Source organism: Nipponia nippon, unplaced genomic scaffold (assembly GCF_047370975.1).
Source record: "Nipponia nippon isolate SJK-2023a ecotype South Korea unplaced genomic scaffold, ASM4737097v1 scaffold_5, whole genome shotgun sequence".
In the NCBI taxonomy this organism is placed as follows: domain Eukaryota; kingdom Metazoa; phylum Chordata; class Aves; order Pelecaniformes; family Threskiornithidae; genus Nipponia; species Nipponia nippon.
The window spans coordinates 52,363,959-52,379,789 of NW_028262369.1; the positions used below are offsets into that span (position 1 = coordinate 52,363,959).

Genomic DNA, 15,831 nt, shown 5'->3' on the forward strand with positions numbered 1-15,831 from the left:
GGGTCCCTATCCACCCTTGCAGTTTTGGATCCTCCAACAAATCTGACCGCAAGTGAAGTCACTCGACGGAGCGCCCTGCTCTCCTGGGTGCCTCCCATGGGAGAGATCGAGAACTACGTCATGACCTACAGATCCACCGATGGCAGCCGGAAGGTGAGTACTCAAAAAGAAAGAGGCTCATGAAGTCAGGGAATAACATGACCATGGAGAAATGAGCAGGAGAAACCCAATAAAGCAAAAGAACAATGCTCACTAGGTCAGGGAGAGACCAGAAGGGCAGACGCTACTTTCTGCATGAGAAATACTTTAAATAAACAATTGGAAAACACAGGAAAAGATTGCCTAGGGTAAAATCTTTATGCACACCTGCAGGTCTGGGCACAGAGGGCATGCCTAGAAATTTTGGGAGAACAAGGGAAATTCACAACTCATGAAACACAAGCAAGCTGAGGCAGAAGAAAGTTATCCTATGAACAGAGATGCTAAAAATGCCATTTGCCCTTCTTGCAAAAAGGAAGATAGGTACAGACAGCTAATTAATCCTGCAGTACAATATATTTGATTATTTAATGAGTGTGTGCATATCTGCCTGTCTGGAAGAGCTGCTACAAACGCTATCAGAAATACGTCACCACAAATAGTCTTGTTTCCTTTGCAGGTGTGACTGGCTCACAGAGGCCAGAGGATAATAGCTTTGCAGAAGGGGTTTGATATAATGCTATATCAAAGTGGTATTGGCTGATGACCAGAAAAATTAACGTGACAGGAATTGACGGAGTCAAAACTGGCTGATAACCAGGTTTGGCGAGCTCTACTCCTTGCAATGCATGGGCAATCTGTCATGCCCTGTATCGAGGGCACGCAGATCCCAACAGAGTTGGTAAACAGAGCACACAGACTGCAAATATTTAAATCCTGTGTCCAAACCAGCTAGCTTTCTCCCACCTGAACCATCCCAAAAGGCTGAGTTTTTTCATTGACCTCACGTTGACTTAGTCCAGGGGTGTTACCAGACATGTAACACTCCTCAGCCAGGTACCAAGGGCTGCAGTAGTTTGTGGCTTCCCTTCCCTCCTCGCTTGCTCTTTAGGCTCCCCATCGCTTTTCTTATCTATTGCTCTTGGTGTCTACCTCCTTCTGGGACCCATGTACAGGAGCTGATTGTGGATGCCGAGGACACGTGGATCCGCCTGGAGGGGCTTTCCGAGACCACAGAGTACACGGTGCGCCTGCAAGCTGCCCAAAATGCCATGCGGAGCGGCTACATCTCCACCACCTTCACCACAGGTGAGGACTTGCACCACATCCACTCAGCCAGGCAAGGCTTAGTCCACATACTGTGCTGGTAGACATGAACTGCTTTTTTGGGCTTTCCCTCCTCAGGCAGCATTTCACCATGATCCACACAGAGATACATTCATTTCCGTAACACATAGTGCTGTTCTGCTACAAAAATTTAATGGCTGAAGGACCTATAATACAAACACAAGGTCCAGCCCAGGGCAAGGGGATTTGAGCTTCAGACCAGGAACCACCTACCAGGCCATATCCCTTGCCCCTCCTCAAATGCATAAATAGAGGAAAAAACCCACAAAAGTCAACAACATGTTATCAACACATATGCTCTTGTAGTGAGTGGGGAGAGACCCAGTTGGTCTCTCCATGCTGTAGACATGGTCTGATCTCTCACAAAGATCATAGAATCATAGAATAGTTTGGGATGGAAGGGATCTTTAAGGGTCATCTAGTCCAACCCCCTGCAATGAGCAGGGACATCTTCAACTAGATCAGGTTGCTCAGAGCCCCATCCAACCTGACCTTGGATGTTTCCAGGGATGGGGCATCCCTGGAAATATCAAGCAGGTGCATCTCCACGACCATCAGTAGAGTCACAGACAGCAGAGTCAGCATACCTGCAGGACTGTGGTCCCACTGATTTTATCTAATTGCATTACTCCTCCTCCCTCTAATTCTAGAGAAGTCACGATCCACTAAGGCAATGGGAATGGTTTCCTTTCCAAATCAAATGGTGGGCACCCACGGCCACCATAACCCTCACAGATGGAATGCTTACACTTGCAAGAATGAAGCTTGCTTGAAAATGTCACCATTGTCCCCACCCTTTGCAACCATTCACATCAGAAACTGTGCAAAGTACATAGTTTCTCACCCTCTTTGAAAAGCCTTGCTAGCCCAGAGCACTTAAGAGACAGAGCGTGTTTTGTTCAGGGCTGAATCCAATTACATTTCTCCTGGGCTTCAAAAGCACTAAGAAGCCTGAAGATGATGTCTGCCGAAATTCCTCCCATCTGCACTGCCAGTTCGATTAGGAGAGTTTTCTTTGAATCTGTTGTGGATATACTTCCCCATCCCGTTTACATGCAAAAGTCCCTTCATCTGCTTTTAAGAGATAATAGAAACTATTTACATCAACAAAAACAGAGAATACTCTTCTCTAATGCATCTACAGATCAGGCTTTCCTGTTATTCTCGCCTCTTATGCGGGCACATAAAGCCAGTGCAATTCAGGCAGGTGATGGAAAAATGTGTGTAATCTTTGAGGCTGTTCGGGAGTCAGGGACAAAACTGCATGGGGCTGGCTTCTCAGATGGGATAAATCAGCAGAAACCCACTCATGTCAGGTAAGGAGAGCACTGTTTCCATTAAACGCAAATGTCAAACCTCAGCAATGTTAGAGACACCATTGCCAGCTGATGCAGCATCTGAACACAGGTTTCATTTGCTGTTAAGATGAAGATAGGCATCAGCAAGAAACCAGCTTCTCCCCACTTACCCCAAATATCGATAAGACGAAAGCACCGAGGAACAAACATTGAGGCAATGCAATCAAAAACGCAGCATCCCTTAGCAAAGAATCGGGGCCTGGGATTCAATTCACTGGCAGCGTATCGGGCCACTTTGCAGAGAACAAGGACTTGTCTTGAAGGAAACAAAAAAAAAAGAAAATAAAAAAACCCCAGGCTTAATTTAAATTGTTTTGCTTCCTTCTGCTAACAGTATACATCCCAGGGTTCTTCCATTCCCTCTGACATATTAATAGTTCGGCCTCTTTGTTTCATGTTTGCATAAGGTTCTTGGGGAATTGTATACTGATGGTACAAAAGGAAGAAACAGATACAGTATTTATAATTTATAGTGGTTTGAAATGTCTTTCAAGGTCTCCTTGGCTCTTAAAGATATGAATATAAATTAAGAAACAAGTAATCTCCGCAGAGCTCAGGGGAGCCTGAAGTGGTTGTCTTTGAAGCAGTTTTCACTGTTGGATACCATAAAATACAAACACTGTCTCACCGGACTTTGCGCTACAGACTACGGAGATGGGAAAAAATAGGGGATCTTCAACATTTGGACAAAGTAATGACCTCCGAGTCTTTAGGTCGCAAGGGTGGGGGGAATACACCCAACTGGGAAATAACAGACAAGGGTCTGTACCCTGGTTCTTCGGGGTATCATGCAGTTGTGACGGATGCACTCAGCACGTCCTTCACACCTTCTCAATGTGTAACCGAGACACCCTTGAAAGCCACATCCACATCGCCAGCTCTGCACTCATTTACTCCATCATCCATACACACCAACAGCAAAGAAAAAGATGTATTTCCCCTTTTTGCCTTATATGAGAAAAAATTGAACCGAGAGTTGACATCCCAATACTTCTGGAGTCTCATAGTTAAGACTCTCTTAAACTCTGACCCCCAGATGAGATGTTTCTTCATTAGAGGACACCTGAAGCACAGCCACACAGCCCACGCTGCCCATCTCTAGCATCTCTCATGGCCTAATTCCTGCTCAGTTTCCAAGTGACAGTCAGCCCAGCATAAGTCCACCATCATTTCCAAGGGCATGGATCAGGAGAATCCCCCTGGAATCAGTAAAGTCATAAACCTTGTTTGAAGCTGGCAATCCTGAGAGGAGAACAGGTTTTGGTATTTTCACAGCTGTCTAAATATGCTGGTGACAGCTTAAACCCCAGGGTTTCATACACAGTGCAGAAAGACGGTCCAAGAAGTGACATGCCTCATCATTCATAGTGATGTTACCATGCACCTTTCCAATATAGGACGTATGGGAAATTAATTAATATATGCACACACGTTTTTTTCCATTAAACCCTCTGATGTTGTTGGCAGATGCAGAGTTCCACCGCCTTGCAGGATGACTCGGGATGCAGAAGCCAAGTTAGACCTCTCCTGGATCACAACCAGTAGGGCCTGAGGCATGTGGAATGGCTCAAATGCTTAAATTTTTTTTTTTTTTTTTTTTTTTTAATTTCTCAGGCGGCCGTGTCTTTGCTAACCCTCAGGACTGCGCCCAGCACCTGATGAACGGAGACACGCTGAGCGGCGTCTACACCATCTCCATCAACGGGGACCTCAGCCAGCGAGTGCAGGTGTACTGTGACATGACCACCGACGGAGGCGGCTGGATTGTGAGTAGCCGTGCAGCTGTCCTATGCGTTGTCCCCATCACAAAGTAACCAAGCCACATCCTACCAGCAAAGCCAAGCACCACACTGCGTGGGAACAACAGCAGGCTTAATATCACACGCTTCATTTCTCACGCCATAGGGAATAGCCCACACTCCAGTAATAATAGTTACTCTTGAAGAAATGCCCTTTGATTTATTTGACATGTTTGCAGTGCTTCTGGAGAGCAAAATCTGAGAGCGAAGCTGATTTATTGTTCTAGAAATGAAATTAATGGCCAATAGCTTTCATGGGGAATGATTCACACTGCCTGCAGTAGGAGGGTGTCAGGCATCACCCCAACTGAGTCTGCACAGGAGCATTTTAGAGGCAAATGCCTGTTTGGCTTTTGAATTGCACAAACACTACTTGTCTTGACATAGATGGACTGACAGCTTAAGTAAATAATGCTCTGGTGCTTTGATTTTATTCATGTCAAACACTTACTTACACACATTACACAAAACTCCGCTAGATGTATAGTCGAAACAAAAAAAAAAAAATGGGCTTCTTCAAATGCTGATTTCTAGCAGAGATGTTATTTTAGCCAGGAAATTTCCCTCCATCTCACTCTGCTTCAAAGCATCTCCTTGGCTATCACAAAAAGAGCCAGACAAAAGCAGAATCCCATGCTAGAAAACCAGAGGCACCACGCATCAGGTAGAGCGGAAAGCTTGAAGGCCGATTCCTCCCTATTATAACATTAATTTCCCTTGGACATCACCTAACATCTCTTCAGTTTCTCCATCTGCACATGGCTGCAACTAACAATAACCGTATGGATATTGCAATTTTCTGCCCCAAAAGGCATGATGCATGACAGAAGGACAAAGTATTGTCTTTATTTCATGTGCCCCAAAGCCCAGCGAGGCTGGCTGTCTTCTCTTTCACACTGATTTTCCTCCTGGTCTTCCCCCACCACAGGTCTTCCAGAGGCGGCAGAACGGGCTGACCGATTTCTTCCGGAAATGGGCAGATTACCGGGTGGGCTTCGGAAACTTGGAGGATGAGTTTTGGCTGGGTAAGACCTTCACCAGTTGTCTTTCATTGATACGTCAAACCTGAGCTCCATGTGTACCGTGCTGCTTGCCCTTGCCAGCTGTTGGCTCCTCGCCTCTCACCCCACTCCTCTACACTCTCCCTCGGACTGCTTTCCTTCCGCTGTTCATCTCCTGCATGTTAGAAAGTCACTCATGGGCACACCACATAAAAGCACATTGCAAAGGCCATCAGCTCCCTAATTTGTTCCTCCTAGGAGAGAAGGGGGTATGCTGGGGGTCTTCATGGACCAAAACTCATCATCCTCCTTTGAATGACTATAGGTTGCATTGGTGGCATCTACGACTCATAGACCTCACCTAGCCTTGGCCAGCAAGCCAGGTGCCCAAAGAAAGTAGGAAAGGGGTGAGCAGGAGACCCAGCATGGCTCTGAAATGGACCATTCTCCCCCAAAACCTTAACACGAGCCAACGCCAGCCCTGCAGCATAAACACACTCTGGCTTGTACAGGAGCTTAACAGTTTAAAAGACGTGTGTGCAACACAAGAAGCACCAGGGCTCCCCAGCTGATCATCCCCAGCTTCAGCAGCATGGAGAAAGCTGAACCTGGGGCTTGAGCCCACCTCTCATAGCCATGGGGAAGTGAAGCTTGAGTGGGGACAGAGAGCTCAGACCCCACCAGTGCCAGGAGAGACAAAGACTTAACCAGAAGTGCTCTTGCTCTCTGGTTCCTCTCCTCACTCTCATTTCCCACAGACATTTTGTTTGCCTAGAGCTTTTTTGTTTGCTCACGGAGCAGATCCAGGCACTGGGTCTCACCAGGTGTCTTGCTGCTTGTCTTGCCAGGCTTGGACAACATCCACAAGATCACGTCCCAGGGGCGCTATGAGTTGCGAATAGACATGAGGGATGGCCAGGAAGCAGCGTACGCCTACTACGACAAGTTCTCCATTGGCGACTCCCGCAGCCTGTACAAGCTGCGAATCGGGGACTACAACGGCACTTCAGGTACAATCTCGGTGCTAGTGAGTAGTAGAGAAATCCTGGGACTGGTGGGTCTGAAACTGTGAAGGAAATCCCAACATCAAAGCTTACTCGTCTGGAGCAGCAAAACGCAAACCCTTTCTGCCTTCCTCCAGTCCATCATGTAAACCAGGCTGACAAATCCCACTAAGGACAGAGGGAATTTTCCACTGGGGATTAGATACTAAATATCAGAGGCATTGCTGTTCAAATAACCAGGGCAGTCATCAGAGGTGTCATCTCACTTGGCAATCACCGCAGCTTGCTATTGATGTCGTGCTGGAGGGTGTATTTATTGCCCTCCCACAGCAATGGAAAAATCTGAAATCCTCTGCAGCTTTTCCTCATGCAGAGGCCAAACATGGTCTAGTTTTGCAAGGACACAGTCACACCTGCTTGTTCAGTTGATTTAGCAGCACTAGGCTTTGCCCACCAGAAAATGGTGGGTGAAGGGTGATAGAGGGAGGGCACGGAGGTCTCTTCCCCAAGAAGGGGGAGAGAGGTACAGCTGTAGCTCCTTTAGCTGGGATAGGCATGCCCAGTGCAAGCCTCCACGATCCAGACAAAACTTCACCACTATGTACTTAGCAAGGAACCCCACACCATATCTAAGATGCGGAATTTTCCTATACAATATCTGGTAGTTGCCACTGGAAGAGAAGAGATAGGGATCTTAGTTGCGTGCAGCACAGCACTTGATCTGACCTTAAGTCCCAGGGCACGAGGCACCCAACCTATTGCCAAAAATGCCAGTAACAGTGCTGCAGACACAACTCCCTCCCCTTCCCCATGCAAGCTCTTCTTCTAGCTGTCCAACCAAGGAGCTTCTGCTCCACCTTGAGCAAAGAGAGCCAAGACTCACCAAATGGTTCATTGCTGAGAGGCTTTCTAGCAAGCCTCTCAGTGGCTGGACTGCACACAGCTAGCATGAGTCCACTTCATATTTTCTTAGGTACCACCAAAGAGTTCATTAAGAATGTCTTCTGTAAGCACATCACTCAGTTGTAATAATGACCATATTTCACTTTGGCTCTTCTTTCACCCAAAAGCAGCTCTCTGACTCCTTAGTAAGGAGGGGAGAGGAGGTTGGTGGTTTTGGTGGGATAAGACAACACTCACCTTCCAAAAGGTTCTTCCCCTTATCCAGAGGGAGGAAAGAAGGCCAAGCATCTTGGTTCAAGAGGTGAATGCTTGGCATCCTCTGGGAGAAAAAGTTCCTTTTGGCTAACAGGAGGGAAGGAGGCTGAAAGTATCCTGAAGTTATGTAGCAGATCCAGGCTTCAGGAGATCAGGAATGCCCAAATCTAGGATTTAATTCATTTCTGAAACACAGAAATTCCGATCCAAACCCAGTACAGCATTTTATCTACCAAACCCAAGCAGCCTTTAAGATTTGCTGTGGTCTGTACTGATCCTAAACTGACCTCAGATGAGGACCTCAGATGAACCAACTGTGAGCAATTCCAGTTAACGTTATTCCCAGACTTTCAGCTGCTTGAGCTGTTGATCGACAGGCTACCACATACATATACCAGAATATCCTAATTTCCTTGTGAAAAGACCAGATGACCCAGGCTCCATCACCCCTAATGACACCTCTTTCCACAGGGGACTCCCTCACCTATCACCAGGGCCGCCCCTTCTCCACCAAGGACAGGGACAATGACGTCGCTGTGACCAACTGCGCCATGTCCTACAAAGGGGCCTGGTGGTATAAGAACTGCCACCGCACCAATCTCAACGGCAAGTACGGAGAGTCCCGGCACAGTCAGGTAAGGGCAGAGCTGGGCTGAGGGCCTTCAGCATTTCTTCCAGCAGCGTGGCCAAGCACAACGGCAAGCCCAAGCTAGGGCTGGGGCTGTGTGGTTGGTGCACCAGGGTCAGGAGCAGCACTGGGTTGACTCAACACAAGCTGGAACAAAGTCAACCACCTTCAAGCCATTTAGGCTGGTGCTTTGTGCCTCATGCTGGCTGCCATGGTCATTTACTGTGGCACCTTGTTAAGTTACATTGAAAAAAAATACATACATAAAATTTGATCAGGAGCCTTTGAGCAGTGGGAAAAACCCATCAAGCCAGAGCAGCAGCAGAGTTTCTTGCTCCCACTGTAGCAGGACCTTTCTTCTGCCTTCTCTATGGTGGTCAACTTTGATTCCTTCTTCTTCCACTCTAGTTTCTTGTTAGGATCTTTCTTTACCCTGTGCCTTTCTCTCCTTCCTGCCAGGGGATTAACTGGTACCATTGGAAAGGCCACGAGTTCTCCATCCCCTTTGTGGAAATGAAGATGCGACCTTACAACCACCGTAACATCTCTGGGAGGAAGCGACGGTCCCTACAGCTCTGAGCCAGCTGAACTCCCTCCCGCCTCCCACCACCTGACCTTTTCTGTCATTTGTTTGTATTTTATAGTATGAAAATGGGAAAAAAAAAATTACTACTCGTCTCAGATAGCAACCTGCCCCTCACGAGTGCTTGAGGGAACCGTGGCACAAGCAAAGGCCTTGGGAAAGACCTCATTGCTTTGCATCTGTCCCAGAGAAATACCAAATTTCCAGTCTCCCTACCCCAATACTCTGGCCCTTAACATGAGAAGAAAGAGAGAGAAAGAGACAGACAGATTTTTGATATTTTTTTAAAAGACTTAGAAATCCCCAGCAAACCCGGTTAGAAATGTTTGTCATGGGGCTCATGGCAGAAATTTTCCCCACAGGGACCTTGGTGCGGCCATTTCCACACCAGTCATGGCCAGGGACACCCATCCTCTCCCTGCCTCCCTGTCCCCTCCTAGCAGGGAGGTCCCAAGCTTCGTGCCATCCTGTAGACACCAACTCTTCCAGCAGGCATGGGCTGAACTCTCCTTCTGGCCTGGTCATCCCTCCCCTATGCACAGGGACTGTACACATGGAGACAAAGCGAGGATGAGCAAACGCAACGTTCATCCCATCCTCAGTTTTCACAGATCACACCAGGAGGGCTTGGCAAATATCTGCATATGTAGGCGAACTCTAGAGAGTCCACAGCTCATGTGTTGGCTCCACCACAGCCAAAGTCATCCTCGTGTACATGGAGTGCAGGGGAACAAGAGCTGCTCCACCAGACCCAACCTGCATCATCCACTCCTCTGAGCTGAACTCATCCCACTTCAGGTGGGCAACATCTGCTTGGGTTACGCTGAGCTTGATGGAGAAGAAAGGAGTCAAATTAGAGGACTTGAGAGACAAATCACTACTTGCAGTCTTGAAGTCTAGGGCCCGTTTCCTCTGCTATTTCTACATGCCACCACACTGTCTCTCACTGAGGTCACTGGTCCCAAACCAAAGAGTCTCAGAGAAGGACCTGCAACCAAAAGAGCGATCACACAACTGCAGCCCAGCCTGAAGCTGGCAGCTGGCACAGCCCAGGTGCTCTTTTTCAGGGACCTCCAGGCACACAGGGAAGGATGATAGCACAGCCGAGGGAAGGCAAGTGCAAGCCAAGAAATGCCCATTCCCTTCCTTCTTGTACACCATCCCTCTTTGCCACCATCACAAGAGGAACACAAATCTCAGTGCCTTGGTATCTCTCTCTAATGGGAAATCAACCGTTTCCCCTCCTGGAAGGAAGGTTTAGTCCATTCAGATTTTGGAGCACTTCAAGACCCTTGGAAGAATAGATGCGTTCGCCCTTCCCATCCTTAACTTCTCCTATCTTAAGGAAGATGGACTCTTCAGATAGCTCTGGCTGTGCTCTGTTATCATTGACACCACCTCCATGTAGCTCAAACAACCACCATGCTGGAGTCACTCCTCTGCCAAGGGCTCTGATCAATGCTGGGCATTGTCACTGGCCTGGTCTCGGAGAAGGGACTTGTCCCCACGTCCAAGGACAATGCAGCTCATCGCTGGGTTTGCAGCCAAGGGAGCATTACAAATGCTAAACACTGCTTTTTGATTTTATCACACTGAAGCTGCTTTGTCTCAAGAAACATCTTCCAGATGGCAACATAAAGGCATCTTTGCAGTAGCTTATAATTCAGGCCAGTGTCTCTTTCATGATCACGCTCCTGGATCTTCTGACATTACTCACCACGGCTGCAGAGCTGAAGAAGGGCATTAAGCAGGAAACGCAGCCTCCTTGTCCATGTCACGTACTGGCACATGAAATCACAGCTAACCCTAAGGTCATCATCAGATACAGGGTCCAGCCCTTCAAGTGGTCAGCTTACAAGCTGCAGTTCAACCTAGACAAAGGATGCTGTAGCTCGGCAGCATCTCACATGTAAATCAGGCATCTCTTCTTACTTCCCATCAGCATCAAATCAGGCAACAAGTCAACCAGTTGAGGAACAGGTCAGTCAGAGACGCTGTAGATGATGGAAACTCTTGTAGGATATGGCCCATGTCATAGATGGCAGCATGTCACACCTCCTGAGCAGCCTGCCCTATTTTAGGTCCCAAAAGCCAATAAGAAGCAGCAGGTAGAACTGATTAAAACCTAAGAAGCCTCCTAGTAGACCAGCAGAGTAATATTTTTCCCAACATCACCAAGAGTTTATCAGCAAGAAGTGTCCTAACAAAAGCACTATATTGAAGTGGTTATAATTAGGAGTAGAGATTGGCAGTGGATAGCATTCATCGCCTGTCTCAAATGGTGCTGTTTGCTTATCTACCCAGGCGAAAGGAAGAGACGTCAGTGGAAACATGGGAGCTCATCATTCGCAATCAAGTGGAAGGCAAGAAACCTCTCTTCTCAAAAGTATGAGTCAAACAGAAAATCAAAACATGCCAAGCTTTTCCAGGAGGTTCAAAAGAAGATCCTCAAAAAGGCTGATTATTCTCTAAATAGATTTACTGACGTATATCTCTCCCTCCCTGCTCATGTCTGTCATCCCTTTTATAGGTTCTGTAACTGGGATGAGAGGACCTGGTTGACACAACTCCATCGTCGAGTCTGAAGGATGCCCTTTGAGATAATATCCAACCTTCCGGTGCCATTACATACCAATGCTGGTCCCTGATCTCACACATGGTACCAGGGTGTTGCCTTTCCATTACCTTGGTGAAACGTAGTTGTCAAAATCTTTTAAAAGAAAGACTTCTACACATCATGGTTTTCTCCTGGCGATAACCTAACCCAAGCCTAAGCAAACAATCAGCAATGATGACCCAGTCATTTGGGCCATTGTTCCTTGTTCACATTGTCCATATACAGATGCAATTTTCCAGAAATTTATTTTTCATCATTGCCTGATGAATTTTTTTGGACAAAGCTCCTGCCAGTGGTTTCAAGCAAATTTGTGCTCAACATTGATGCTACAGAACAGCCAGGTGATTAAGTCTCTCTTTACCCTCCATCACTCTTTGAGCAAGCCCTTTTTCTGAATTCATTTTCCAGCCAGAGCAAGTTTGGCCCTGTCCCCGATCATCACAGCACTGAGACTGAATGAAGTCTTGGCAACAGCCTGAAATTCCCAGAAACCCAGCCTGGATCCTGTGCAATGCTCTTCTCAAAAGACCTCCAGCACGCGAACCATTGCTGGACTCTGGTGGCTCCTCTGCCATCCAGCTCATATGGCCCAGGCTTGCCCCAGACCCCCAAACGAACTTGAAGCTGTACCCAAACCACACTATCCACTGCATGATGCCAACTCCCATAACATCAAGCAGGGAGAAGCACGTCAGGTCCTTCACCCAGCAGAGCACCACATGTGCCCAGGACCCCTGCAGCCTTTCAAAGCCACCTCTTATTTCTAACCCCAAAATCCTGGAAGGAAACACCAAGGGACTTTCTCATCTCTTGACCAGTTTTGATTTCGCTCTGTTTCCATTCCTGTCAGACCTCCAAGCCCACCTTCCCACCATGCACTGCACTAAAATGTAACCAAAGAAGAAAAAAAAAAAAAAGGCCTGAAAGGAAAAGCTGCTTTTAGTAAAGTGATCCTTAAGGCAGCCTTTACAAACAAATAGTTTGGGGAAGGAAAGAGGCCAGGCCCTCCCCAAAGGTAGCTGGGTTTTAGCAGAAGGATGCTGGAAGAGTATCCACACAAAGGCTGGGGAAAAGCCTTTGCTTCTACTCCTTATCTTTGCATTACTTTACTATGTGCGTCTCAAAGCATAGTACCAGCCTAAACACACTCTTGACCCAACCTCTTACCTCCTTCCCAGAGTGATGCCTACCCCAGATGAAGCATCAGGGTGCTGAAAGCACAGCTCACACCACCTTCATCCCCAGCACCCCAGCGGGGGAGGGCTCAGGCAGTGGTGTCTCTGCACTGGGGTGGCCCTGGGCCCACAACAGGCTTAGAGTAACCTGCCAAAATACAGCAGGAGCGAAAATACCCACTCAGCGCATCGCCTCCATGCCAGCATGTGCCCTTCATCCAGACCCAGAGCTGCCCTCCTGATATATCCCCACCATTGCACCCTGGGGTGACCACACAACCCCTGCCCGACAGCCCCCAGTGACACCCACAAGACTTGACCTTACAGACACTGCCAACAAAGAGCTCTCACCCAAAAAACCCCTTTAATTCATGCTTACAGCCACTAACGAAGGGCTCTGTCCTGGGGCCAAGTGAGAAGCCCATCCCTATTTCTGCCAACCAAGCACCTCAGGATGTCCATCAATCCCAACTGAACCCCTTGGGGACCACTGGTACCATCCAGGGTCACCTTCCCCCTTAAACCTGATGGTGCCAGATGGTGGCGGCAGCTCCTTGCCCCTTCCAGGGCAGGGATTTGGGGTAAGGGAGAGGGAAAGGCTCTTCCCTGGGGAGATGCTGGTGCCCAAACCCACCTCAGTACCCCGCCTGCAGCTCTCCAGGTGTCAGTGGTTTCTCAGAAGGATGGTGACAGGAAGACCTAAACAAACAAACAGGCAGCCCCCTGTGTACAGGTGTTACCCTGGAATTGTGTTTATTACTTTAAAAAAATTAAAAACCATAAATAAGAGAGAAGAACAGAGGCAATGAAATCCCTTGGACAGGTTCTGATGAACTCAAACACAAACCAATGCAACCAAACGAGGGGGAAGATAAAAAGCAAATAAATGCATAAATAAAATAAATAATATAAATAAATAATATATTAAACAACCCTCCCCACCCTGTAATGAAAACGTAGCTCAGAGAATGGGATCGACGCTTGTTAACCATTGTTAACTAGTATTTTTAGTCCTGACCGCTCTTAGGCTATGTATAGTTCCTTTTTTTAATGCATTTTCTATACATTAATAAAAGATACCGAAGGAGCGAGCCGTGTGTCTGTCCAGGAATGGGGTTGGAGTGGGATCTTGGTGCACCCAAGCCCAGCAGCATTGTAGACCCGACCTCATGCCAAGTGGGGATGTGTGTCCCCTGTCCCTAATCCTCATTTATCCCATGGGAGAAGGAGCATGGGGGGCTCATTAGCAGGGATTCACATTCTCACCCTCCTGCAAGGGCATGCTCTGCCCCACTGGAGCTCAGATGCTTTTGCATCTGAAGCAGCTGGCCACAGAGACTTGGTTTTTCACTCAGCGGTTTGCAGCTGAGCTGCAAGGTGTCACGCAGCTGAGACAGCCACCCCAGTGAGCCCAGCAGCAGCTGGAAGAAGGCACACTCCTTGTTTGCAAAGCATACCAAGAAAAACGAACCAGGAGCAATAGAGCAGACGAGAGAAAAAGGACATCCAGTGGGATAAAAAAAAAAAATAGAGAGGGAGAAAATTGGGGGGGGGCAGCCCAGCATTGGTGCAGGCTGCTCAAAGAGGTGGTGCCATCTCCATCCTTGGAGGTGTTCAAGACCAGGCTGGAGAAAGCTGTGAGCAACCTCATCTGATCCTGGGGCTGCCTTGGGCAGCAGGTCGGACCAGAGGCTCCTAAGGTCCCCCCTGCTCAAGCTATCCTGCTAAAATAAATAATAATAAAGTGACCACAAATTTGGGTCGGCGCGGCCAGTCTTTTAACCCTGGTAAGGCAGGGAGCTGCGCTTTGGCCTCAGCCCAGCACAAAATGTTTTGTTAATAAATTTAGCTGCTCCCATGAGCTAGAGAGGCCGTCGGCTCTGCAGCTTATAGCCAGAGAAAGCAAAGCCATGGTGTAAACGCTTGGGAGCAGAACAAAACGACCCTGAAGTCTTCAGTTAAAGCCATTTTCCCAATTTAGACAGCAATCTGTTCCCAGCACGAAGGAAACCCCACTGAAAAACAAATTGCAAGGCTATTTCCAGCAGAACATGCTCCCAGTGGAAAACAACAACAAAAAAAAACCCCAAATCCAACATTGATTTAGCAAAAATCTCTGGGACAAGTATGAATTTAAGAGAATTTTGAAAGTCTCATTTCGCACGCAGACTTTATTTAGACCTTCTCATGTGAAGTTTTCATGTTTGACACGTAGCCAGGCAAGATGAGAAAGCCCGAAAGAAGCTCTTCTGCCAGACTGCTTCAATATTTTCTAAATTTAATTTCAGAGAGACAAAACAGGGGAATTTGCTTTGCGGCAGCTTCTCAACTTCTCTTTCTTGCTCCGATTCGAGAGAAAAGGAAGTTGTGAGTGTGGGGTTCCCCCGCCTCAGCCATGGCCACCGCACAGTGAAAAGCCAATCCTGAAGCCTGACAGACTCAACTGTCTAAACTAAATGACCTTTTTCGTGTCTGAAGGGAGTAAATGCCATGGAAGACCCTTCAGGCAAGTCCGGGGGTCTCCCCTGCACGCGGAGGAGCCGAGGGATGGAGATGGGTTTGGGATGGGGAGGAAGGGCTGCCTGCGACGGTGCTTTGCATCCCAGTCCTATGCAGCTTGGCCAAGCAGTTGGCCCAACACAGTGGGTTTCATTTATGGCCCCTTAGAGAAGGGCAGTGCCCTCCACTGTACCCCTGTTCAGCATGTCTGGGGCCAGGTGGGGCCCCCAGGACCTTCAATCTCTGCAGAGCATCCCAAAAAAAGCTCACCTGAAGGAAACACGGACTGTCTGTTGCAATAACCAGATGCATGAGGTGGGCACGCACCACTTGGAGGTTGGTACCCAGAGAAGGCAGGAGCATGTGGAGCCACAGCATCCCTCCCAACCATAACCCATCTCCCAGAATCAGAACCATGGCCCAGCTCCATGCTTCAGATGGGATGAGAAGGGGGTGAGGGCTGGCACAAGCCCTTTCCTAAATGCTCCAAGCTTTGACTTAAGCCCAGGGAGGTGTTTTGCCCCACCACACCAATCCCTGGGGAGCTTCTGCCCCGTCACCCATTGCAGGTGCCCACCACCCTCACCACACAGGCCCCTCTGCCCTTGCACAACTCAAAGCCACTTGTATACTCTAGACATGGTCCTGCAGTATCACACGTGGCAGTATCTCACATTTCCAGC

General features: G+C 48.1%; 1 protein-coding gene across 3 annotated transcripts in view; it reads left to right on the forward strand.

Moving 5' to 3' along the window:
- The window catches only part of TNR (tenascin R), an 80,745-nt gene extending 67,122 nt beyond the window's left edge, over positions 1 to 13,623 (forward strand). For all 3 annotated transcript variants that reach the window (XM_087733192.1, XM_087733191.1, XM_087733193.1), the window contains 7 exons: positions 23 to 153; positions 1,155 to 1,287; positions 4,299 to 4,450; positions 5,412 to 5,508; positions 6,333 to 6,494; positions 8,118 to 8,281; positions 8,734 to 13,623. In XM_087733192.1, the coding sequence (XP_087589318.1) occupies positions 23 to 153; positions 1,155 to 1,287; positions 4,299 to 4,450; positions 5,412 to 5,508; positions 6,333 to 6,494; positions 8,118 to 8,281; positions 8,734 to 8,853 (959 nt within the window). In that variant the 3' untranslated portion in view covers positions 8,854 to 13,623. The remainder of the gene's footprint in view (positions 1 to 22; positions 154 to 1,154; positions 1,288 to 4,298; positions 4,451 to 5,411; positions 5,509 to 6,332; positions 6,495 to 8,117; positions 8,282 to 8,733) is intronic.
- Positions 13,624 to 15,831: the final 2,208 nt, after the last annotated feature.